We start from the raw sequence: 27,380 nt of genomic DNA on the forward strand, positions 1-27,380 counted from the left end.
CCAATATAGCTAATAAAATTGGGCACTAAAGCTGGTCCTAAGAGAAAATTACCAATGCTATCAAGTCCCAACCAGGGCCATGTCAAGGATTTTTATTTTTTGGAATGGGGATTACTGAAAGAATATTGTTTGGGGGTGGGGGTTACCAAAAGAACTTTTTTTCAGGTAGAGGAGGTTAATGGCCTTTTTACTTTCATTTCTAAGGCCAATTTGCAATTTAAAGAAATATTCTTTAGTTTTTAGGAGTTTTTCAGCTACATTTTAGGACCAACTTATGAAGCGGAGAAATATTTTAGGGAGAAGAGGGGCTCAAATCCAGTAACCCACCTACTTTGGCTGTTTCTGCGGCCTCAATGCTGTATGTTTTTTTTCACTAATAACCACAATGCGGTCTGTGATGATAGTGCTACAAGCTTTTTATTTTTTACGCTCTATAGCCACAGATCATTGATGCTGTGTGAAATCTGATCACAGAGCTAATATGTGAAACCTAATAGATAATCTGTGCTATAGCTACAAAGAATACCAAGGACATTGAATATAAATTCCGATTTTCCGGATCAGTTTTTTTGTATTTTGGAAAAACCTCCACGTGCAGTTTTTGTTTTCATTTTTAACAAAAAAAAACAACTCCACGTGCAGTTGTTGTACTGTTTGCAGTTGAAACTACACCTACATTTTCGGTAGTTTTTGTAGTAGCGGGAGTTAAATGTTAAAAAAAGAAAGGGGTGAAAATTGAGTACTAAAGAAGCTAAAAACATACGACACCACCAGATGAGGGGTATGCAGCTCCATTTGAAGGTGAAGATGTCCTTGAGATTCAACAGATTGCTAATGTTTGAATTTCTAAGGGCGAAAAGCGTTGCAAAATAACTAATCAATGTCGCTTATTTATTTTAACGCTTCAAAGTGATAACATTGACGAAAACATGCTACTACCCTACACTGGCGTAATTTCGTCATTATTCAGGGGGGTGGGCAAAGTTGGAGCCAATTTTCCCAAATCAAGTGAAAAATGACAGTAAAAACTGAAAAATAAGCCATTTGGTACCATGAAAGTACTATAAAAATACTTTTTAGAACTAAAACAGTAAATATATACTAAAGAAAACTGATCCATTTCTGTTGAACCTTGAATTATGCAGGCTCACAATAGTACTGACAAGATTTTTGAAGAAATTAAATTTCAGCTGGGGAGGCAAACTTGGGTCTGGAGGGGGGAGCAAATTGAGATCTGGGAGGGCCAGTTACCCCCCTCCCTTCCCTGCCCCTTAGCAAATTACGCCCGCGGTGTTTAGGCATGAATAGGCCTTAAATGGGTCCAAAAAGCAAAAATTTTTGTTTCGATGTCCATGGTAGTTTAAGCTTCAAATTTTTGAAGAATATTATTTTTTTTTCAATCACCCGCCCATGTACTGTAAGCAGCTAGCTACGAGAAACATTGTATATGAAATATTGTATCCAAACCTGAAACGGGTCGATCATTTCTTTGATATTCACCATTTGCATTCCCTTGCCGACTCCAAATAAATCCACGTCCCCAAGTCAATCTTCTTTCCTGAAAAAAAAAAATGTTAGTTAGTTCGACTCCAATCAATTTACTTGGTCAAGCCTATGTCCTAATTTGGATTTGAGATCTCAATTAGGGTTTAAACAAGCTATGAGCTAGTAAAACTGAAGCACAAGAAGTAATACAAGGTAACCCATAACAATTTTGTTCCCTATTCTTCTCCATATTTGCTTCAGTTCCTGCATTTTGATAAATTGTTATTTTAACTAACAAACATTTGAATTTCTGCGTCTGAATTTTTTTTAAATACAAATCCATGAAAAGTTCCAAATCAAGGAATCAAAATCCGAAACAAGGTACCGGCTTTAGACCCTTTTGAAGGGTACCACCATCTTTCCTAATGATCAATGTGATCTAAATAAGATAAATATAAACTAGATTTTTGCACGGTAGGTCATGCAACGTTTTGGTTGATTGTCCGATTAGCTAGCTCTTAAAGATCATTTTTTAGGGAAAGTTTCCCAAGGGTAGACCCTGGAAACGAAACGCGTTGTGAGACTAAAAAAAGACCCTGGGCACATTCAAGTCTTCTAATTATCAACTAGCAGCATCTAGCATTCCTCAGAAAAATCATAATAAAAAATGAAAATCAAAATAAAAGAACCACTTTCACCTTTCTCCGTGTTTTTTGTTTTTTTAGTTTCTTACTTTTAATGTTCCGCCTGTTAGCGCAAATAAGGCAAATTCAAATTTACTCACATCTGTAGCCAGATTTAGTAACGACATGGTTATGATGTCTATTGATACTAGTGTTAGTCCAGAATCTGATAATACACGGTCAACTTCATTTTTCAAGTAACTCATTGTACTGACTGTTCTTGAAATTTTTTTGGAAATTGCTTCAATTTTGTCGTTTTGGTAGCTAGCTATGCTTGCTTATATTTTCTGGACGTGTAGTGTTGTGTTCAATGCTGTATTCAATTTTTTTACATTTTCTCTTAATATGTAAGTCTTCATCGGTTGATAACCCAAAGAGCCGCGAGGCAAGTTCACCAATGACTGGTATTAAGCTTGTGGACCTTCGATATCTGCTTTTTCTGAAAAAGACTTCAAATATTCTTGTTGTGCTTTGTTTGAGTTTTTGTATTTCAGCATTGGATAGTTCAAATAAGGTTTGCAACCTTTGTCTGTACAATATTAAGAAGGTTTGATGATTTGATAATTTTAGAGCATTTTCCTTTGTTAATTCTGGGAGTACTTCCAAGTTATCTTCTGTAGGTTCGTCAGCTGCCAGTCGTGCGCAGATTTTCTTTCCATCAATAGTCCAACATTCTCTTTGGTAGTCATCATCATTATCCTTACCATTTTTATTTTTTTTTATATTTTTCTGTCCACTATAATCATTTTCGATTATGGGGATTCTCATTTGTATTCCAATATTCTTATTCATTGATGATTTCCACACCCACCTGGTGGTTTGGGGTAGCTGTCTAATTGTTATGTAATTTTCATTAGGGTATATCTATTTGGGGAGGGAATTGGTTGTTGTTTCAGATATTGATGTTTCCAATTCTATAGGTTCTGGGGTAATGGTTATCATTTCTCTTGAAGGCGTTGGGGTGGTGGTTATTATTTTTCTTGTTGTGACATTTAAGATCTTTGTAGTTTTGTTATCTCCACTTATGTTTATTGTTGGATTTATTTTTCTGCAAAAATATTGATATTTAAATTTGTGTACTGGCTTGCTCACATTGTTTGTAGAATCTGTAGAAATTTCTATCCCTTCGGTGCCTTTTATTATTTTTGGTATTCTTCTTCCTTTTAACACGTCATTTGACTTTACTGTGGTTCTTTAAATTAGTGTTTAAGTTGCTTTTGATGCGTCCTTAGGAGCTGCACCATCTTAAATTTGGGTTGATTGAGTGTTTATTACATCAGATTTAGATGTACTAGATTGCATATTATATTGTGGATTCGATGTGATCTTAGTGTTCATTCAAATAGTTGGTAGGTCATCATAAATTTTTACTAAGACTTTTTTGTTCCATAGTCCCTTGATAATGTTCCCTGCATTAGGTCCCTTGAGAAAATTCCATATATCTGGTATTTCATTTATTAGTGCATAGTTTCCATCATAAAATTTTCTTTCTTTTGCAGGGGGTTGAATTGGAATCTTTGAGTTTTGATGTGGTTCTTTAGCATTTTTGGAGGAGGGGTAATCCTTTATTGATCTTTTTTGTCTGTTTCCTTTTGCGCTTATTCCCATAGCTTTATCTATTTCAGCCATTTTCTTATCAAAGTCGTCCATTAGATTTTTTGATTTCAAGTTTGGGAGTATGGGAATTGATTTATCCTCTCTCTTTTTTATGAAGCTTTTATTTTCTTGTAATCCTTTGTCTGATCTTAGAAATTGAACGATTGAATCCTTTAGTTCATTTGTATTTCTTTCCAGTCTCATTACTTGGAGAAATAAGGTCTCAAAAGGTTTTGGATCTAGTTTCATAAAAATTTTCCATGCATGATGGCTTTCTAGAAGTGAATTTTCATGCTTGAAAATTAATCCATGTTTTACTATGTCCTGAGTTTTTATATGTAGAATAAAAATGCTCATCATTATTGATTGGATCATCATTTTGATCTCTAAAATTAATGTTAATATTAGTTATGTATATTATATAACTTGATATAGAAACACAGTGTCTTTTGGAGTTTAGGAGTAATCAGAGTACTGGCATTATTAATTAGCCTATCATTTATTTAAATTGTTAGTTAACATACTCAACCATGTTTAGTTAAAGTCCAAATTTGATTGTACATTTACTAGGACTAATGTTCTTATTTGTTGTTTATACTATACTAAACTGTTTTATAAGGGTAATCTAAAGTACTTATATATACTAGTTGTCACAACACTAATCATTGTATCATGCATTAAGGTTAGTTGGCGCAATTCCATTATGCATCTTTTAGGTTTTTCTTGTAATAGACTTGTATATATTTGACAATACATACATATAATTTAAAGGGTTTATATTGATAATATAAAAGCATTGATTTTTGGCTATAAATTTGTGATTAAATTTCTATATGTTATTTATAGTTGTCTTTGTTCAAAATTGAATAGTCTATAATTTGTAAATTGGATTTGATCTTATATGAGTGTATTTTTGGGTAAGGGGATAAGACTTTTTTTTATTGAAGAACGAAGGGCTTGGTTGATTTTGTTGCACTGGATATTTAGGTTACAAGTCTTTAATTAGATTCTTATCATATTTCATGTCTTGAACACTAGAGATAAGCCTACTTTATAGGTTAGACACAATTATATATGCTGGATTTAACAAATCATAATATTGATTTAGCAAATTTTAACAACTCTCTGGTAGCTGCAGGATGTTATTTGGTATAATTGAATTGTTTGCTTATACAAACCAAATTAACTATTTTGTTTCAAATGTTTTAATATCATGCAGCATAGTTTTGAAAAATCTGCCGTTTTTAAAGGATCATTCATACTGAATTTTATTATTTTTACTTAAATAAATATGATACTCTTTTTTATTGTTTTTAAGGTTTTTAATGGTTCAAATTATTTTTGTTTCTAGTTAGTTTTGTTTAAAATTATAGTCTATAAGTATTTTGCAAAATTAAATTTTCTTTATTTTGATTGGCTTTGAGTTTAGAAACGGAATTTCTTTGTTTAAATTGACGCCATTTTAAGAATGACTGTTGAGGAGTACATATTACTGAAATGATTTAGTCTGATTAGAAGAAGAAGTTTGCCATTTCATATTATTATAGTCGCACAGTAAGTTCTTTATTGGTTTTAAATCGCATGGTGGGAGTTGTATTTGTTAAATAATTTACAGGGTTTTACTTTTTGTTAATTGATTTGACTTCTTGGAATTTGGTTCATTGTAGCTGGACTATAGAGTTTTCCAAAGGTGTTGACATTTCATTTTCTGATTTTAGTATGTTTGGGGTCATGAATTTTAATTCAAAAATAAATAAATCTCTTGTGGCACAGTTTTAGAACTACGAAAAAAACAAAAGAGAAAAAGAAGCAAATAAACTACGTAATAGGATTCAAAAAATTACAAGAGGCTGCCGTTTCATATTACAATTCAAAAGTTGAACACCTTCTCCAAAACAAAACTTCAGCATGGTACAAGGAAATAAAAAACTTTCTGGCAAAGGTGCTAATAGTCTAAATTTTGGTCTGGATCAAAGTGATAAAGACACAGCTGACCAGTTAAATAAACATTTTGCAAAAATTGGTGTTTCATGTTGATGGTTTATATAGCTTTTCATTTTTCATTATGTTTGATGTTGATTCACTTTGAAAGAGGTTTCCTATACTTTTTCTGGTTTGGAATGCAAGTGGCAAAAAAATTTACGTCCAGTTTCTTGAGATTTCAGACACATTTTTGCCAAAAATCAAACATTGTCGATGCTCAGGGTAGTTAACTGTTTTATGCTAACGCTGGTTATTCAGATGCAGAAATATTAAAAAAAAAAGTGTGAGTTTGGACAGCTAATAATTATAATTGATTTTTTTTTATCCCTTTGCAATCCCACCTGGTAGTTTTCATTATAGTTTAATTTGAAACTAGGGGGTTAAACGATTAAAGTTAGTTTGGTAAAATTCTACTTTAGCTACTTCTGGCTATCTTGGAAAGGAGTTTGGTTAGGAAAATGAAATTTTCAGGGATGGGTCTACAGGCTAAAATATGTCCTGGGAAGGTATTTTGAAGTACCTATCTCCACTCCTTCTCTCTCTAGAGGGTTCTGACCTTTAAAAATCTGTGTGTTATAAAAGTGAAACCTTGTAAAATAGATCTTCAGCTTAAAATGAAGTTCAACAAAATTGTTTTCAGCTTCACAATTTTCCTCAATCCTGATTTATAGTTTGAAAAATATGCAAATACATTTCCTAAATTTTGAAAATTAACATTGATATGACTTAAAATACTAGGTCTACTCAAATAATAGGAATTGCATTTTCAGAACTAAAGCCAGAGAAAAAGAATCTTATAACAGAAAATTAAGGTAAAATTTTGTTTTGTCAAAATTTCAATAGGTATATACCTGTCATGTAGGCAAATTTCCGGATCCTCTTGAGGGAGAAGGAGCGGAGATAAGTACTTCAAAATACCTTCCCAGGACATATTTTAGCCTGCAGACCCATCCCTGAAAGTTTCAGTTTCCTAACCTCACCCCTTTCCAATATAGGTAAAAGTAACTAAAGTAGAATTTTACCGTTAGTTTTAATATTTCAGGCTTTGACAGAAATTTTTAATGATTTTCTGGAAATTTTAGACTGGAACAAATAGCCTACCTAGAAAAATAACTAAAAATAAACACTTTTCGAAAAAATTCTGCTTTACTAACTTTTGGCTATCTTTGAAAGAGGCTAGACTAGGAAAACAAAACTTTTGGGGATGGGTCTAAAGGCTGAAGTGTGTTCTGGGAAGGTATTTTTAAGTAGGCTACCTAACTCCACTTATCTCTCTAGAGGATCCTGACCTTTAAAAATATGTTTTTTATAAAAGTGAAATCTAGCAAAATAGATCTGCTTAAATAAAGTACAAAAAATTTGTTTTCAGCTTCACAAGTGCTCAATCCTAATTTATAAGGTTTTAAAGAAATTTATTTATTATTAATACCAAGATACGGTAAGGTTTAACAAGCTTGTCGCACAAAACAATTATAAAAAAGTCTATAACAAGGTCAATGACATAACAAAAACATACAGTAACTGAAAAACATTGGAAAAACAATATTATTGAAACATACAATAACATACCAACTTAACTGTTAATATATCTGTTAATAACATACCAACTTAATTATTAATACCAACTTAATACCAACTTTTATAACATACCAATGTTTATAACATACCAACTTAATTATTAACATATCTGTTAATAATTGAAACCTACGAAAAAGTAAGCCTACAAAATAACTGTCACACTGTCACAAATCAGGTAATACAAAAGTAAAAATATTCTCAAAATGGATTGTGATAGGACCTAGTATAAAAATCTGTAGAGGCTAAACCACCTTTGAAAGACTGGACTATGGTACTGGCAAGTATTTCTGATGGAAGTGAATTCGATGTCTTCCACACTCAACTAGTCAGAGTTTTTATCTATTATTTTCTTTGAACATGGTGGATAAGTTTTGTGTTGGTGCTGATGGGTACTACTGTATTGTGTAAAAGTGAAAAAGTGAGTTGGGGTGATATTATCAATATTCCTAACAATGCAAAATGTATTTATTACATTGGCTCTATCATGTCTGAACTGGAGAGAAGGCAACTGTAGTCTTTGCATTCTCTGGTGGTAAGGTAGATGACTCAGGTATGGTATGAGTTTGGTGGCCCTATGTTGCACTCTCTCAACCCTCTCTCTATCTCTATTATTAAGGGGATACCATACTGATGAGCAATACTCAAGTACTGGACATACAGTGGATACATAAAGTGAAATCAGTGAGTGAAGATTAAACTTAGAAAAAGTTTATGCAAATACATTTCTTGAAAAAAGCCATTGATATGGCTTAAAGTTCTGCTCCAATAACAAATTAGGTAAATTTCTACCAAATCACATTATTGTGTTAGGAATAAAGTGAATACACCATTAAATGCCTTTTTTTTTGCTTATTAAAAATATAATAATATTTTATATTGGAAATTAATTTCAGCCCCCCCTATATAGGCTATACCTAACCCAACCTAGCCTATCCTAACCTAACCCTGAATTGACATATATAGGGGGGGGGGGCTGAAATTAATTTCATATATAAAAGTTTATTATATTTGTAATAATCATAAAAAAGGCATAAAATGGTGTATTAACTATATTCGTAACTCAATAATATGATTTGGTAGAAATTTACCACAAATTATATTTTCAGAGCTAAGGTAAGACTCCCAGGTCTCATTGTTTTTACTGCATATGAGTGGGTGTTTTGAACCATCACTGGATTCCATGAAATCCTGACACAGAGGATTATTTGCTCCAAACTAAATGGCTCTGCATCTCTGGATATTAAATGCAAGGTTTTTGCCCACTTTGAGAATGCATCAAGATCAGATTGGTTGGCTATGGCACTTTGTGGGTCATGGGCTGAACCAATTATTTTGGAATCATCTGCATACAAGCAAATTTTATTCTCTTATGATTCAAGGTAAATTGTTGATAAAAATATTAACTAAAGTTGGGTCCAAAACTGTTCCTTTAGGCACTCTATTTTTTACATCTGCTGATTCTGAGATGACAATTGATCCACCATCTTTAAATACCCTTACCACCTGCTTTCTATACATAAGAAATTGCATCATCCAGTTGACAACATTACTGTGGAAGCCCATTGCACAGAGTTTAGAATTTAGTCTCCTGTGACATGCTTTGTCAAACACTTTGGCTAGATCCAGTAATTTCATGGTAACAGATTATAAAGAATATAATGGTGCCCTTTTCACTCTAGAGATAGCAGCTAAATTGTCATTTGGCACTTTATGATGGCATTATCATGTCAAATTTATAAATAATGCACAGATATAAAAATTAGGGCTAGCATTCAAATGATGCTATCTATGATATACCAAGTATAGCATTAGCAGCAGAAAAAATGCAGCAGCAGCCATGGCTGCTGTGCAAAGCTTGTGCAACCATGAAATAAGCTTAAAGGCTTTATTATCAGTGATGAAAGGATAGTTGCTTAAAATAGCAAGCAAATAAATGGATTGATTTTCATTATAATAATTTTTAATGAACTTTTTGTTTTGTTCTTAATTGCAGATGCCCAATTAGTCCTGATATAATATATCCAAAAATCTAAGATATTCATTAGATCTGACTTGTTTTGATTTTCTTTTTAAGCACAAATATGGCAAGGTTAGTTGGATGCAACACAGCATTAGAAGCCAAAATTGTAGAAGTAACCAGTAATGAGAACCTGGATGATCCCAAAATTGCAATGTCAGGTGTGTTCTATTCTGATGTTCATGTCCATGTTTTCCCATAATTTATATAGTTTGATTTGTTATGCCATAAATTAGCCTACCTGATGTTTTCTTGTTTTTTTATTGTCTGTTCTTTTTTGTTGGATTAATAAAATCTTATCTTATTAGTAATCTACAAGCTGTATGTATAGCTTGTCTTTAGAGCAAAATAAGTTTATGTATTTCACAAATATGATGTTTATATTTTTCCTTAAAATCAAATTATTTGTATCAATTGTAAATGGAAACTGCACCTTAACCTCAATCAATGGATGGTCAGTTGACCACTCTCTGCACAGTTGGAGATGATTTTCAAAAGAGTCTGGGTTATTCTATGTACAGTCATTGATGGCATAACATCAGGGGTCTCAGATTTCATAAGAGCTTTGCAGATTTGGTCACTAGTTCCTTTAAAGCTGACCAAGATTACCATAGCATGTGAATGTTTTTATTTTCTTTTTTTTTGTATTTCCCCTGTTTTATAATTCTCTCTTTTTAGTTTACTATTCCTGTGATGTAACGTTTATGCTTCCTTTTCTAGGGTGTAACTTTGCTGGCATGATCTGCAATAGTGTCTTGTATAAACTTTTGTAACCTGCTACTACTAACAGCTCACTGTAGTACCAAGCCAACACAGCCATACATGCTTCATCTCCAACCCAATCTTTTTAGAGCCCCCCTCTTTATGTCCTGCCAAGAAGTTTTTATTTCTCTTGGGTCTTTCCTGACAACATCCTCTCACCCTATTTGGGGGCAAATTGCTGTTTGTTTGGCCCTATATGGCTGCCCAACAAGAACAATTGAGTAATCTATCATCCTCAACCACAGAACATGTCCTTGCCATATCAGCCTTTCTCTCATTGTAGCCCTTGAGAGGAGGATTCACTCACATTTTTTGTACAGTCTACTGTTTGAGATATGGTCAGTCATGTACCCAAAACTATCTGTAGGTAATTGCTCTGGAAAATATTTCTCTTTCGGAGTGCCCATGCTTCAGAACCTTGCCTGATGCATGCCATCACTGTAGCCTCCAATGTTCTGGTCCTGGTCTGCAGCCTTAACTTCCTACTCTTCCAAACTTTTTTTTATCTGTGAAAAAAACACCCTGGGCTTTGTCTATTCTGCTTTTAACATCTTCACTGCCCCCTCCGTCTTTATTAATAATACTACCTTGGTAAGTGAAGCTGTCCACTTGATTAATCTTCTTGTTACCCAACATCATCTTTTCACCTTCACTAATTCCTAGTCTTAGTGACTTAGACTTCTTAAAATTAATTTTCAAACCTATTCTTTTACCCTGAACTTGCAAAACCTCTAAAAACACATTAATTTGCTAAAATTGTCATAATTTCTAACATATCAGGTATAAGTGATTTCAGTATAGGGGAAAGATTCACGATTTACGATTCAATTAAAGCTTCTAATTAAAAAAAAAATAATTGGGAAGCCATTGTCAAGTCCTATTCTTTCCAGTTAAATTGATTAAATTTCAATTTTTTTAGTTGAAAATTGTTGGAGCAACATCACCTGAGTACATTTGGCTAGGGAAAAAAAAAACTATAGAATATTTTTTTAAGGCAAAAATGTGTCATTTTAATTTGAAATATGAAAAACTGTAAATTCTGGTTTGTATTTTTTTTTTGTCTTCATAGAGGGAGGGGAAGGGGCGTAATGCCCTCTCTTCTTTAGAGTCTCTTGTCTGCTTAGGTTAAATGACTGCTACTGGTAACAACTCAATGCAGCCCAAAGCTGCCTGATGCAAATATAGCTATGTGTTCTTCCCCTATCGTAATGCTCTTCCTTAATCCCAATCTATTCAAGCCTCCCTCTTTATACCCTGTCAAGAAATTCCAATTTTTCTTAAATTTTTTCCTACAATCTCCTTTCACTCTTTCAAGGATTCTGTGTCATGCGCTTATTCTATCTATTCTAATGTCAAGTATATAGATACAGTGTAATAGATAAAAAATATTTACTTACAGGAAAACTAATGAATGAGATTGTTGAGGCAACCTTTTCCAAGAGTCATAGAGACTTTGAAGAGATTATGGATATGCTGTTTTATACAATGCTTCGTGAAAATAAGTCCAACTGGAAAAGAACCAAGAAGGTTGTTATTTTGATTAATCTAATGAACTAGTACTAGTTTATGCTAAAATAGGTTTTGTGAGTAAGCAAGGACTGCTAATGGGTCTTAGAATGCGTAATTATTTTTATGTGATAGGTGGGGATTTTAACGCTAAAAGTCTAATGTGGCTAAACGGTGTTTCTACAGATCATAAAGGAAAAGAATTAAAGGATTTTGTAACTTGTAAACCACTTGTTGTTACTAATGATCCTGATTCACCCACATATGATCATCATTATTGTAGCCCAGATGTAAGGATTGCTAGTGTACAACTTTTGATATATATTGAAAATTGAAGAGTCCTACAAGACCCTCCCTCACTGTCAGAACATTTGTATATAAGTTTTGATCTCTGCTTTAATAATGAGATTAGAGAGAAAAACATGAACCAGCGATATAATTTTAAGAAGACTAATTGGGAAGTATTTAGTGCTGTTTTACTGAACCGTTTTGATGAAGTTTTTAAATTTATTTTGGCTTCATAAGAAGCATTTTATTCAGCCTTTTATCATTTAACTAAATTATTACAGAATGCTATAAAAGAATCGACTCCTATGTGTCATAATAATTTTTAAAAAAGATATTGCCGCTGGTGGACACCACAAATAAATGAACTAAGGAAAGAATATAGACGTAATACGAGAATTTTTAAAATATTAAGATCAATAGAAAGCAAATTAAATATGAAAAATGCTAAAAGTAAATATAAAATGGAAATTTTGAAGGCTAAAAAAGAAGATTGAAGACGTTTTTGTGAAGAAAAAGGGACTACAGATCTGTGGAATACAATTCATAAGATTTTTAGGTTGAAGGGTGGGACTGTAAAACCTATCCATATTAAAAAGAGTGATGTTACTTTTACGAATTCAATAAATGAAGCTTGGGATGTACTTTTAAATAAGTGGTTCACGAAAGATGAGATATAAGATGACAATAGCTATCATCACACAATTCGACAAGATGTAAAGCAGATATTAGAATAAGATGTAGAAAATAGCGAGGATTTTCAGTTTCAAGACCTTTTAGAAATTATCAAAAAATTAAAACCAATGAAAGCCCTAGGCCAAGATGGAATCTTAAATTTAATTTTGAAAAAAAAAATATTAATGTAATTGCACCAACTCTTTTAAAAATTTTAAACGTGTGTTTGAAAGTTTCGCATTTCCCTAAAGAATGGAAAAAGGCTAATGTGACAGTAATAAATAAAAAGGGTAAAAAATTACGGTAACGCTCGATCGTATCGCCCTATAAGTCTACTTTGTAATTTAGGAAAAAAAATTTGAGAAGTTAATAATGGGTAGACTGAATAATTTAAGTAAAGATAAAAATTGGATTTCTGATTATCAGTTTGGTTTTTCGAAAAATAAAAGCACGGTAGATGAGGCTGATAATTTGGTGACTATGGTTGAAAAAAATAAAAAGAAGAAGTTATTTACATTGTGTACATTAAATATATAAAAGGGGCGTTCGATAATGCTTGGCATCCAGGAATTATTAAAAAGTTAAAGGAAAAAGAATACCCTTCTGGCTTAATAAAATTAATTCATAGTTATCTATCAGATCGAACAGTTGCATATGAAAATGGAAACTTACATAAACTAGAAAAGTCATGTCCACAAGGTGGAATTGAATCTCCTTTTCTTTGGCTCAAGCTTATGCTGATGACATATGTGCTATTATTACAGCAAAGAATGCAAGTACACTGGAAAAAGTAGCAAATAAGATTTTCGAGAGTTTTGATAAATGGGCAGTAAATAATAAATTAACATTCAACCCATTAAAAACAGAGGCTGTCTTATTTACAAATAGACATATAACCCCTCACGTTAATTTATTATTTGGAGGCGACGTTATTGAAGTTAAGGATAAAGTTCGATGTTTGGGAGTAATTTTAGATAGGAAACTTCTTTGGACAGAACATGTAACATGCAGAATTAATGAAGCTAAGAAATATTCGAGTCGTCTTTTAAGCACGGCAAGGATGACCTGGGGCTTAAAGCCTTTCGCTCTTAGAAAATTGTATAAGTCAGTAATTGAAAGCACTATTTTGTATGTGGCTCCAGTATGGATTGGGGCCTTAAGAAAAAAAAATATACAGAATATGTTACAGTCAGCACAAAGATGTTCAACCCTTAGTATTTCTAAGTTGTTTAGAACTGCTCAAAATCATGTTATTACGACACTTTCTGCCGTTCTTTCAATCGGTCTATGAGCAATAGAACGGGCGGTGATGAGGTTTGTTAAAAAGGGACGTCCCCCTTTTTGGCCAGATATTGTGCATCCTAGTTTTCATTTAAATAGATATTCCGTTGATCATAGCATTTTTACCGATGAAATAGTTGCTGAGTTGCTAGTGGAAAATTATTTTTCACCTTTCCAACTGAACCGTAGTGTTTTAAAAAAAATGTTCTATATAATAAATGGTATGTAATATTTGAAAATTATATGAGTACTTGGCCTGTTAGATTTTTCAATTGTAAAGAAGATTTAATTTGTGCGCAAAAACTTGAACCAAGTTATATTGTAACTCAGTTTATAACAGGCCATTCAAAACTGAATTTTTTTTTTACATAGAATAGGCATAACTGATAGCCCAACGTGTGAATGTGGATGTATAGAAAACTGTGAGCATGTCCTGTATGATTGCTTTTTTATGTTCGTCAGAGGTTTAATACGATTTTTGAATTGAGAGAACATAGTGTTAGCTTCCCTTTTGATTTAAGTTTGATAATTGGTGATAAAAATGTTAGGAACATAGTGAAGAAATTCCTGTATAGCCCAAATATATTTGATGTTTGAGGTTATTGTGAAAGTTTTCTGAGGATGGTTTTGTGAATGTGTAGTTTTTATTTCATTGTTTATAAATTTTTTTTTTTTTTTTCAGTTCGTGTAGGAATTTTAGTGTTTGGGTATAAATGTAGTTAAATAGTATAGTAGAGTGTAATAACTGTTAGGTGCAGTCACGTAATAAAATCATTTAAGGACTGCTAATGAGATAAAGTCTTAGGAAATTAATGTTAGGAATCATAACATTAAAATAGTATCATAAGATCATAATTCTACCGTCATCATAAAATATAATTCATATCGTAATAACAATTCATATCATACAATATAATTCTGTAAAACTGTAAAATTGAAGATACTCAAACTATTATCTAGGAATTTTTATTTATTGTAAATTATCTTTTAAAGTTTATGCTAATTGATGCTTATTAAAGTTTATGCTTAAGTTTATGCCGATTATTTAGGATTCTTTGATTGAATCTAATCTGAATTATTTCCCTATAGTTAATATGAATAGGTTTTGGTCACATATGAACCTCTTTAACTTTTGCAACATAAAGCAGTAAGATTTTTTGAAATTGTTTGCATAAATCCTTTAATTATTTTTTAAGTCTCAGAAACTGGATCGTTTTTTAATTTTTTTGAACCTCTGTTGCTTATTCGTGGATTTGCGTGGCCTTCTCAGGCATGTGGATGATAGGAAGGTAGCCCTTAAAGTAAAGCTGACGTAACAAATAATCCGAAATCTTTTAAAACCTGACTAGAATCGAAGATTTAGTTTAAAGTATTAAAGAATTCAATTTGGGTTTCAAGATCAACATTTTCAGAATTTGTATATAATTTTATATTTGCGAGATATCCCAAAAACAAAATTTTTAGAAACCAGTGAATTCTTTTATTTTATAATTTCACCTTGTCATTTCAACAGGGATTTTAGATTTATTTATTTTTTAGAGTTTATTTCTCTTGAATTGGTTACTTAGGCATGGCTCGTGTAAAGTGGTCATTTATGCCCGATCTCGCATAGATGATTTGAGAACCCTACAATCTTACTCATACGTTGACGAACAAGGGAAAGACAGGGGGATTGAAATCAGGTATGAAACTATCGAGTTTCTTATACATTTCTACACATCTTTTGTATAAGATGTTGACTGGTCCAGCCTAAATTATTGTTTGAAATTTCTTGTGCTTTTGTTCTTTTCCTAATATCTATTGTTGTTTTATGAAGTGACTCTAAGTAAAAGCGTTAGACTATTAGACTCTAAATGCCAGTTGAATTACGTCAAAAATACTATCGTTTCCGCTTTCTGTTGACTTGTCATTTTCGCAATAAGACAGGAGTTCTCACCCCCTCAGCACCAATATAAAAGACTTGGCCAGCTTCTGAGAATCTAGAAATTGTTTGTAATTTGCTTTATCAAAGTATATTTTAAAAAAATTTCTTCGGTAATTTAAAAAATGAAATAGAATTGAGCCATCTTTGCTGTACTGAGCCATCTCACAGTAACATACAACGAATGTATTAATACAATCATCATCTGAAAAAAAAGTAACAAATGAACTCACACCCATGACCTCCCTACTCAACATTTTTAATGTTACTGAAAACTCTGGATCCGACCGGAAATAAACTACAGTGTTCAGCTGTTACTTTCAATAACAAAAGGTTTATAGGGACAGGATAAAAGCCCCTCATATTCAGAAAATTTTAAATCGTTTTCACTTTTAATTTCTTCTTGATCTTTAAATTAGAATTTTTTTTATATTTAATATAAGTAGGAAGTTTGATTTCTCGTTAAGTAAACTAAAGAGAATTTTAAAAGCCATGACAAAGGATCTTCACAAATAGAATCTGTATGACAACTGTTTAAAATATCAAATTTTTATGTAAGAGTGAGCAAAAAAGGATGGACTATGCACAGAGTTTGTTGTGATACTTCTTTCACTCAGTTACTAATCACTATAGTTCTGTATGGCATACCTGAAGCAACGTCTGTGAACACAACAAGTCCTCAATTTGAGGTTTAGTAAGAAGTATACTGTATAAAATACTGCTACAAGACCACCTCGCCCAGGAATATCACAGACAATATCCTACATTGACCCAAAATCAGAGTCACTAATGGATGGAAGACAGAATGTATGAGACATATGGAGAACCTCAATGCAGCAAGTGAAAAGAAACTAAGCCTTTTAGGAAACCTCTGTACAGCTGAGTTAGTTGAGGCGATGATACGTTTATTCAACATTTTTCAAGACAGTCTGTATGAAAGTGGAGTCAGTGCCCTGGTATGCCCTGTGGTACTTGTAAGAGATGTTAATAATGGTCATTACTGTGGAGTACCAGTAAGGCGGAGTAAGCTCTGGCCTCTCTAACCTATTTTGAGGCTAGCCAAAAGGGGTCTCTGGAGGTCATAGATCAATAACAAGACTTCTGTGCCACACCTTAGCTTCCAAGACCTTTCTTTTGGGTCATCCCGTGAACAAAATAAATACTGGAAGCACTGGTGTTATGCTCAAGTAAACAATAAAGAAGAGGGGAATGAGGAAATGCTATTCTTTGGTCTTTCTGCAAGAACTTTGTGTTCTGTTATGTTCTGTAAGAACATAGACAACTTTGTACTGTTCTCAGAAAACGCCCTAAGCAGAAGTGGGTTCAACTTGACTATTAGATCCCTGTTTTTTTGTTACCCTTTACTAGGTTTTTGGTCATAACAGTATTTCCCTTCATTGCCCAAGAACTCTTGCTATTTCTTGTCAAAAACTCTTTTGTATTTTTGTTTAAGAAAGTTTGGTTATTGGGGTCTGAAAATAGATATTTTATTTTTGATTTTTTTTCTGTGTGGAAATCTTGGATGTTAATAAACCTTCGACAAGATAGCCTGCTCTCGGAAAAATAACTTTGAATCACCTTTAGTTCTTCCGTTTAACATCCCCCTCTCTCCCGAAGAAAATATTCCAGCCTCCTGCTAGGTTTTTTATGCATCTATACTTGTTGCCTAGTTTTCTCTTATTGTTTTTGTTTCGGCTTGCACATTAAGCTAAAGCTTCGGATTATTATTACATGAGCCCATTATGATTATTATGGCTCTATATTTCTACAAGGGTTCTAAGGTAAGATTATGATTGTTGCCTGTTGTTTTGTCCAATGTATTGTGTTTATATTTTACAGCAAGTTCCGAATTTCAGGCATGCAGCGAAAAATCTAGTAGATCTAATTGAAGATGATGATAGAATAATGAAAGAAAGAAGTGAAAGAGGGACCGATGAAAGATATTTTTCAATGAATGAAGATAGTTTCAGTAAGTCTTTTGGATGCCTCACCTCCTTTAAATTTTTAGTTACCATGTTTAGACTGTAAGATTTCAAAACATCTTGTGTAGCACCTTGGCTAAAATTTGATATGTTTGCTTCCCCTTCCCTTGAGCCGACTATATTGCATTGGTTCGTCCACTTTGTCCTACTTTTGATTCTCACAATGCTTATAAATTTTTTCCCCAAATGTGTTAGGTCTCCTATTTTTATTGTCAAAATTTTTTACACCGTAATCATTTTACTGGCTCTTAAGGGTCTTCACTGAATCATTTTTGTTCAAAATTCTTCGCAGTTATAAAGCAACAACCCAAAACTCGCATGTCCTTTTTTCACTCACTCCTCTTTAATCAATCTATTGTAACCGTTAACGTCATTTAAGCTACTTCCACTAATTTAGTTTCTATTTTACTTTAACTGAATTGACCTTGTCAAAATAGCTTTATTTTTGCCTTCCTTTGTCATATCTTGTGAAATTTACAAAAAAAGAACAACAAACTTTATTAATTTATCATGTTGATATTGGAACATGAAATGTAAGCCTTCCAAAATCAATAACATCATCTAAAACACAATTTAAATTAGATGAATAGATATGGGCATCAGCTGTACCATGCATAGTTTTCAGAGCTGCTGTTTTGATGGGTAACGTCTGGAGAATGGAGATACTTCGAAATAATAATAATTTACTTTTGACCCACTAACAATTATAAAAAAGTGGAGTAACAAAAGAAAATAAAAAGTAAAGACATACAAAAACAAAACACATGCAAAACAATATCAATATAAAAACTACAAATACAAATCAAAACAATCGCACAAGAGGATGAAAAGGACCCAATCGCTTGCAGGCCTCATCTTTTAACTTGGAGTCCAACTTGTTATGTGACGTCAATATATCAGTTGCATTAAACATTCGAATAATCTTGCGGTTTCTATACCAACGAGGCAAATACAAAAGATATTTACAATAACGGAAATACAAAACTCTAATATCCTGCATATCATTATTATTAAAAAATGGGCGCAAACCTGATAGAAAAAGAATGGAATGGTCACAATACGTAGAATAGAGTTTAGCCAATGCCTTACGAGAATGTCGGTCACGATTTGGAACAATTTTAGCATAACCTGCTTTAAGCTTATTCTTAATATCTGCAAGTGCACTAGCACGGATAGCTGAAATAGAAGAGCAGATACTAATCCCGATCCAACGCAACGCAGGAGCCAGCTTAACTGAAAAAGAACTACAACTCAAATCACTACTTGGGTTTTTAGCATTGAAAACTAAATATTCACATTTTTCAGCATTAAGCACGAGGCCAATTTTTTTCAAAAGCTTAGAAACAAACTGGGTAGACTTTACCAAATGCACCAAATGCGTTTGGTAAACGCTTATTTTGACGAGAATGTGTTTCAATATCCGATGGATGTGCTTTATCCTCGTTATATAAATGGGCTTGGACCTTAAAGTGTTTTTCCTCTAATTTAAAAGCTCAGGTAACATTGGGTTCAGTGAGCAATGAAGCTTTACTATCTTGGTCTTTGAAGCGAAAGGAATCGTTGTGGAAACTTTTGAGATGGCTCATTTGATCTTGAAAGTTTTAGTACCCTTTTTAAAAGTCAAAGTTGATTTTGGGTAAAAGTCCCCCTCCGTCCTTTTTAGGTGCCCGTCTCTCTCTTCAGCATTAATCGAAGCTTTCAAATATCCATTTTTTCCGAAATAGTCGAAAGGTTCAATAAATACACCTTTGGGGACGTGACCCACCCCCTCATAGCTCCTGGGGCAAGGGCTGTAAATTATGTAATTTGACCATTGTTTACATGGGGGATTTATTATCTGGAAAGAGAGGAATGTTTGATCCTGAGTATGTTAAAAAGGCTAAGGGCTTTAACGTAAAACTTCAGGGAATGTTGAGGAAGATTTTGAGCTAAATCAAAAGAAATTATTTGCATCCCTGACGTCTGTGCAATGTCTTAGGCATAGCTAAGGGTGTTATGTCGGAACTTTCAGGGCATGTTGTTGGGGATTTTTAACTAAACCAAAAGACGTTATATTCATCCAAGATTGTCAAAAGAGTGTATCTGCGATATCTCGTGAACGGCTATAAGACACTATGTGTATCTATTTTGTCAAAAGACCGTAAGTCTAATATCTCAGGAACGGCTATAGACATTAAGTTGAAACTTTCAAAAAGTGTCGTGTGGTCTGTTGGGTTGAATTAAAAGGCACTATATGAATCCAGGTTGTCCATTGAGGATATAAAATATCTCGAGAACGTCTAAGGAACGGCTAATTCAACCTTCAAGTAATGTTTAGGGGTGGTAAAATTAATCAAAGGACACTAATTGCAGCACGCTAATGAAAATGATGTGTCTGCAATACCTTAGGAACGGCTAAGGGTATTAAGGTGAAACTTCAGGGAACGTTGACGAGGGCGTAAAATTAAATCAGAAAACAATAAGCGTATCCAGATTGTAAAAAAGGCGTCTATGCAATATCCCAGGAACAGCTAAAGTGTTACGTAGGAAGTTTCAGTGCATGTTGTTGGGGATCTTCAAATAAATCGAAAGACGCTATGTGCAACAAAGGCTGTCACAAAGGTGTATCTGCCATATCTTATAACGGCTATGGGTATTAAGGTGGAACTTTCACGGAATGTCAAGGGGGATTTTGAAATGACCAAAAATTACTATGCACATCCATGGTGTCAAAATGGCGTATCTGTAATATTTCAGTAGCAGCTATGGGCATTAAGCTTAAACTTTCAGAAGGCTTTGAGGGGTCTGTTGAACTAAATCAAAAGGAACTTTGTGTATCCAGGTTTCCCAAAGGGCGTAATAAAATATCTTGAGATCGGTTAAGGACATCAAATTGTAACTTTCATGGAATGTTGAACCAAATTACAACACACTATGATGATCACACTTCTGACTACAATTGCAACTTTTTGCGCCTGCGACTACAAGTACTTGCGATTTTGACGGCTTGCAACTGCGACTTCTACTGTAACTACTTTCGACTGTGACTAGTTTCATCTTTTATTTTAACTGGTTACGAATATGCAACCAGGCTGCCTAGTACAGTAGAACCCTGGAGTTCAGGGGGGGGGGCTGAACAAAACTCTTCTGAAATAAACATTATAATATCTAAATAATCACTTCACTGTATTCAGGAAGTCTATTCATACGATGTTAAGGCCTGCTTCTAATTATGCTGCATGTTGTTTTAAAACAATTCGGGCAACTGTGATTATTTCCGAGTCTACTTTTGGCAATTTTATAGATGTCAGAAGTGTATATACAGCTTTATACGGTTTGATTATACTTTCATTTGGCAGGTATCTCTGTTCCCGCAACCCCTGTGTCTGGTTTACGTACTTATGGTCAACCCCTAAGCACAGCCCAGCTTGCCAGTTCACATGGAAATCTATCATCAGTAAGCTATAATGATTATCCATTATGATTTTACTAGTTAGATTAAGAGAGATCAGCATCCCATATACCGGTATTTGTCCAAACCAATCCCATTATTTCTTATTTCGGGTTATAAAATTTGATATAAAAAAAAAAAAAAAAAAAAAAAAATGACAAAAAAGATTCTCGCAACCAATCACATTGTTTGTTATTTCTGGGGATAAAATTCCGTATTTTTTATAGTTGTCGATGGGTTTTTCTCGCTAGATGTCTTTCCCTCATTTGCAAAGATAATTGAAGACCTGAGCCTTTTGTGTTGAATTTGTTTTGTCTATTGTAGGCCTTTTAAAAATCAAGTTAACTAGTTGAGTCACCGCTGGTATCTTTAAAACCGGGATGTGTAATATCCACTGATTTTATTTTAATTATCACCTGAACCATATTCTCTTTTTTTAGTGCCGTATATTTCCCCAGCCTCCTCTCCCGTATCTTTCACAGTGTAAGTTAGCAAGTAAGGATACTTTCCAGCGAGTTCGCTGTTTGTGGCTATATTAAATAATATTTTTTTTTCTATTCAGCTCTGGATTAAGGTTAACACTTTGAGAGATTTAACTATTTTAGAGGGATATTAATATGAGCCGTCATTTATAAAAAGGAAGGCCCCCCAAACCCCCTCTGTCTATTTATGTCTGATCTAAATAAAAACAAATTTCTGTAAACAAGTTAAGATAAAAGTCAGTATTTATGTCACTACTTTTTATCTCAGGATCAAAAGTAATTACCTTATTGTATAAATATGTAAACATTCCTACATTTTGAGATCACAATTTGATGGGGACAATTTTTCCTATTGGAGGGGGGGGGGGAAGTCCAGACCAACGTTAGCGGAAATTCTTTTTTTTTTTTTTTTTTTTTTTTTTGCATGTATCTACCGCTTAGAACATTTTTTTGTTGTTGTTTTTTTTTTTGTTTTTTTTAGAAATTGTCAATGGTCAACTCCAGTTTTACACCGGTTTTATCGCTTGACTATCCGGTTTTACCGGTTTGACTAAAACCGGTTTTACCGCTTGACCGCTTGGTCACCGCTGGTTATACCGCTTGACTATCGTGCTTGATTTTTCCTCCCGGTAATTTAAAACGTCTTAAATGACACCCGGCTGAATTTCTTCAGATCTATCGATTAGTTATATTTTAATTTTCTTATTTTGTTTAATTGTTAATCCTTTTTTATCCGTTAAATATCCTTGGTCCCTTACAAAAATATTTGAAGATTGGAGTGTTTTGTTTCAAATTTGTTTTTGCCTTTCATCACAGGGCTAACCGTCCTTCTTTTTGTAGTTTTAATTTTTCATGCACGGTGAGTCAAAATCGAACCTGCATTAGTTGAAAAACGTTCAGAAATTAAATAATATTTTTTTAACTTAAAGAGGCGACACTAAAACTTAAAACGAACAGCAATTATTCCGTATATGAAAGGGGCTATCCCCTCCTCAATGCCTCGCTCTTTACACTAAAGTTTGACTCTTTTTCACCAGTTTACTTTTTAAAACAATTAAAAACTGTAGCGTAAAGAGCTAGGCGTTGAGGAGGGAACAGCCCCTTTCATATACGGATTAATTGCTGTTCGTTTTAAGTTTTAATGTTGCTCTTTACTTTCAGTTGAAAAAGCTTGTTTTTTATTCAATATCATCAAGACGATACCTTTGTCAACAGAACTGGAAGATGATCCAGTTCTGGATGGAACATGAAGAAATGGGTATATTGCAATTGTATCTGTCTGGTTTATATGCAAAAGAGACGAAAACTAACGAACAAGAGAGTAGTTAAGAATTATGGTATAAAATGTAATATTTGGCAGGGATAGTCTCTAGTGATAAATCACCAAGGGTGGCACCGTGATTCGGTGATTTTCGGGGATTTGGTGAACAAAAATTTTTTTCAGAGTGACACATTGATTTTTGAAGAAATCCCCGAAAATTTAAGGATAGTGCAAGCCCTGCTTGATTTCTAATCAGGAAAATCGAAATACTTAACCACACGAGAAAAGAAAAGCTCAGACTTAGAGTTTGACGCAATAAAGAACTGCTGCAAAATTAATTCAGTCAGCCGAATGCCGCCGCCTCTGCCGATGGTGGCGCATTTGCGGCGTCCCGGTGGCGTTGCGACACTTCAGCGGCGGTCAACAGGGCCTTTTTGTCTCTCTCACTTCCTCTGCTTATGTGTCTGGGCGGGTGTTTGCTTATCTCAGTGCCTGTCTCTGTCGGTTTGTATGCCTGAATCCATATGTTTATATGTGTTTTTGTCTCCCTCACTTTCTCTGCTTATGTGTCTGGGTGGGTGTTTGCCTATCTCAATGCCTGTCTTTGTCGGTTTGTGCGTCAAAATCCGTACATTTATATGTGTTTTTATCTCTCCCACTTCCTCTGCTTATGTGATTGGGCGGATGTTTGCCTATCTCAATGTCGGTTTGAATGCCTGAATCAATATATTTGCATGCGTTTTTGTCCCTCTCACTCTCCTTGCCTTAGTGTCTGGGCGGATGTTTGCTTATCTCAATGGCTGTCTTTGTCGATTTGTATGTCAGAATCTATATATTTATAGGTGTTTTTGTCTCTCTCACTTCCTCTGCTTATGTTTCTGGGCTGATGTTTGCCTATCATTAGTCAGGCCGCATTGATAGAGTATGAGCAATTTGTAGATTGTTGGAATTGCGGAAATGATGAGTCGATTGCTCAGAAATAAAATATATCTTACTCTATTGGGTAGTAGGAAGCTGGCCATACATCGTTAAAAACATGAAAGAAGCACGAGACAGAAAACAAAGAGATTTCAAGTCAAGCAAGGGCTTAAGTAAGGGCTCAGAAAATAAAGAGAAGCAAGGGCTTAAGTAAAGAGAGGTTATGTGCCTGTATAAGAGTCTTTGTTTTATTATAAAGTTTGGAAAGTGGCCTCAGTGAAGAAAAGTTCTTATCCAAAGAGCAGAATAGTATGAAACATAAGAGTGGACTAGGCTACTTAACAGGATACTAAAAGTTGACCATAGAAATATATATTTAAGTTTCTTAAGGATCCCAAGGCTTCTGAAGATTTTCACCTAGATCAGGGCAATATGATGCTTGAAAGAAATAATAATATTTTATGTTTAAAAAAATAAAGGATAATCTATAATGTTTTTTTTATTGGAAAAGCGTTTATTTTTATAAATAAGCCGTCGTTGACACGTCTTAAAGTTTTATCTGACGTTTTACACTTCTGAGATAATTGCAAGAAGCTATTTGAAAAGTTGTACTTAAAGGAAGATTTTCAGGGCGAAATAGATTAGGAAGGAATTAATAGAAGTATGGTAGGGGGGGGGGAGGTAAGGAATTTTTCTTGATTTAATTTTGTTTTTTAGTAAAGATAAAAACTATTTTTTAAGATCTAGAGGATGGGGGCAATTTATTGTTTTTAATATTTTAAAAATAAATACCAAAATATAGGTTTTTTGACAAAATAAGAGGGGTAGACATGGAGGAGGTGATTATTCGCTCTTCTCCCACCCAACTGACACTCGTGTGCCTCCTTTTGAAAACAGCTTAGATACGGTTTTTATAAATTATGTCAAAAGTACGAAAATGTAGACACAACCTTAGGCTTGACTATGACGATCGGGTGCTGACTTTTACTTGTTTTACACCTCGAAATGCAACGTGTGTCGCAAAGTTCCGCCACGCATGGCACATTTTCCGAAACGGTTGGCAAAGTTCCGCTACGTTTCAAAGTGCATTTTGGAAGTTTTTCGTTTGAAATGGACGACTCAAAAATATTTTATACTGTATTGTCGTGGTTTATTTTGTCAATGTTACCTCAGGTGATGTTTAAAGTTTATTCTGGAAGTTTGACGTTTGAAACGTATCTCTCAAATTTTTTTTATGCTTTAGTTTCATAGTTTATCGTTTCAGTGTTACCTCATTTGATTCTCTCATTTATACCTAACCATCACAGTTCACCCTGAAACAGTTTTATCAATCTGATAACATATTGTCATTAATTTCCAGGCTGTTTAATCTTGTGAGTGTTAACTGAATTAATGTTTCAGAGCGTATTTTGGAAGTTTTTCGTCTGAAACATACGAGTAAGAATGTTTTTATACAGTTGTTTTGTGGTTTATCGTGCCAGTATTACCTCAAATGATGATTCATAGTGTATTTTGGAACTCTCTCGTTTGAAACGTATGAATGAGAATGTTATACCTTTCATACATTTCAAATAAAAATATGAATATTATTGAGCTTTGTTTCACCCCCTATGAAAAAGATAGAACTTTTTATCATTATTAGATACCACTAATAATGCTGTCAATTCTGGATTAGATACAAAAATAGTAGTCTCCCATTACTGCTTTCTTGTGCAGCCCTACTTAGTTTTCAAGCGCCGCCCCATCCCTTTTCCCAAAGAATTCCGAGCCCATCTCCTCTGACGTCACGGCAGCCATAGGGAAAATAGCATTGGAATCAAACACAGCCGTCTGACGTTACAGCATCCCTGTTTCTAGGGGACAGCTGGCAAGAGTTCAATGTCCTTTTTAAGAGTTTAAAAGTTAGGTAAGGTTACTTGTTTTTCTATGACAGCCCTTGGCAAGAGTTCAATGGTTGGGTTAGGTCAGCTGTTTCGACACACCCATTGCCCTTGAAGGGCCCAGATAAGTGGAGCTACCAGCCCCTTGCACCTGCACAGTGCAGTCACCTGTTCTATTAAAGGGAACACGCTTGGTAAGACTCCACGACACACCCCTCTGAACTCCAATGACTGTTTTTAAGTTTTCATTAGTTTCCTTTTTCATACATAGTTGTTTCATGTTGATGGTTTATATAGCTTTTCATTTTTCATTATGTTTGATGTTGATTCACTTTGAAAGAGGTTTCCTATACTTATTCTGGTTTGGAATGCAAGTGGCAAAAAAATTTACGTCCAGTTTCTTGAGATTTCAGACACATTTTTGCCAAAAATCAAACATTGTCGATGCTCAGGGTAGCTAACTGTTTTATGCTAACGCTGGTTATTCAGACGCAGAAATATTAAAAAAAAAAGTGTGAGTTTGGGACAGCTAATAATTATAATTAAATTTTTTTATCCCTTTGCAATCCCCCTGGTAGTTTTCATTATAGTTTAATTTGAAACTAGGGGGTTAAACTATTAAACTTAGTTTGAATATTTCAGGCTATGACAGAAATTTTTAGTGATTGTTTTTTAATGATTTTCTGGAAATTTTGAAACTGGAACAAATAGCCTACCTAGAAAAATAACTAAAAATAAACATTTTTCGGTAAAATTCTGCTTTACTAACTTTTGGCTATCTTTGAAAGAGGTTAGACTAGGAAAACGAAACTTTTGGGTTCTGGAGGGGCTGAAGTGTGTTCTGGGAAGGTATTTTGAAGGGGATACCACCAGATGGTTAATTGAAAATATTACCGTCTATATATAAAGAAAAAAGCCTAAGCCAAACATTATATATAGGAAAAAATGTCTAGCCAACTAGGCGGCTAATATAAACGGCTATGTATATATATAGAATCTTAAAATTTGCCAACTGGTTGGCTATTAGATCTCACCTGTAGGATATATACATTGCAGCCTTAATTAGCCAACTAGTGAGCTTATATTAGAGTTCTATATACAATATAAGAATTAGCTAACTAGTTGGCTATTAATGTCCAATGTATACATAAACTTTAGTTTAAAATAGCCAACTAGTCAGCTATCAATACAGTTTCTAATAGCCTACACATGTAAAATTAGCTAACTAGTTGGCTACTAAGATCCCATGTATATATAACCTTCATTTGAAAATAGCCAATTAGTCAGCTATCAATAAGGTTTCTAATGCATATTAGAGCCTAGAATTAGCTAACTAGTTTGCTATTAAAGTCTCAGCTATATACACATTTAAATTAGCCAACCAGTTGGCTATTAGATCTCATTTACCATGAAGACCTAATGTAAGAGAAAGAAACTTTACCAATAATACATTCTCTTTTCAGGCTATGTGTTTACGCTACAAGCTGAATGGAAGAAGGCCAGCACAATATTTGCCGCGTTACTCCCAAACATGCTCTTGTTTGCAAGAAATTCAAGATATTGCTCGTTCTTGTTTTGTTTCAGTAAAAATTGCATTATCTCTTTTTAATAAATTTTCCAAAAATATTTTTTTAGCGCAACATATCTCAGCATGA

General features: G+C 33.8%; 1 protein-coding gene and 1 pseudogene across 1 annotated transcript; one reads left to right on the forward strand and one right to left on the reverse strand.

The window, feature by feature from the left end:
- Positions 1 to 280: 280 nt before the first annotated feature.
- Positions 281 to 27,380, forward strand: LOC148943501 (clathrin interactor 1-like). The gene is made up of 7 exons (XM_089101152.1): positions 281 to 358; positions 9,400 to 9,503; positions 11,504 to 11,631; positions 15,391 to 15,533; positions 17,629 to 17,741; positions 21,093 to 21,190; positions 27,189 to 27,380. The coding sequence occupies exons 1-7, from the start codon at positions 354 to 356 to the stop codon at positions 27,378 to 27,380; spliced, it is 783 nt and encodes a 260-aa protein (XP_088957278.1). The 5' UTR covers positions 281 to 353.
- Positions 1,569 to 4,743, reverse strand: LOC148943502 (uncharacterized; annotated as a pseudogene).

The sequence above is a fragment of the Artemia sp. Qi Xiang Cuo genome, chromosome 15 (genome assembly GCF_049724085.1).
Source record: "Artemia sp. Qi Xiang Cuo chromosome 15, ASM4972408v1, whole genome shotgun sequence".
NCBI classification, from domain to species: domain Eukaryota; kingdom Metazoa; phylum Arthropoda; class Branchiopoda; order Anostraca; family Artemiidae; genus Artemia; species Artemia sp. Qi Xiang Cuo.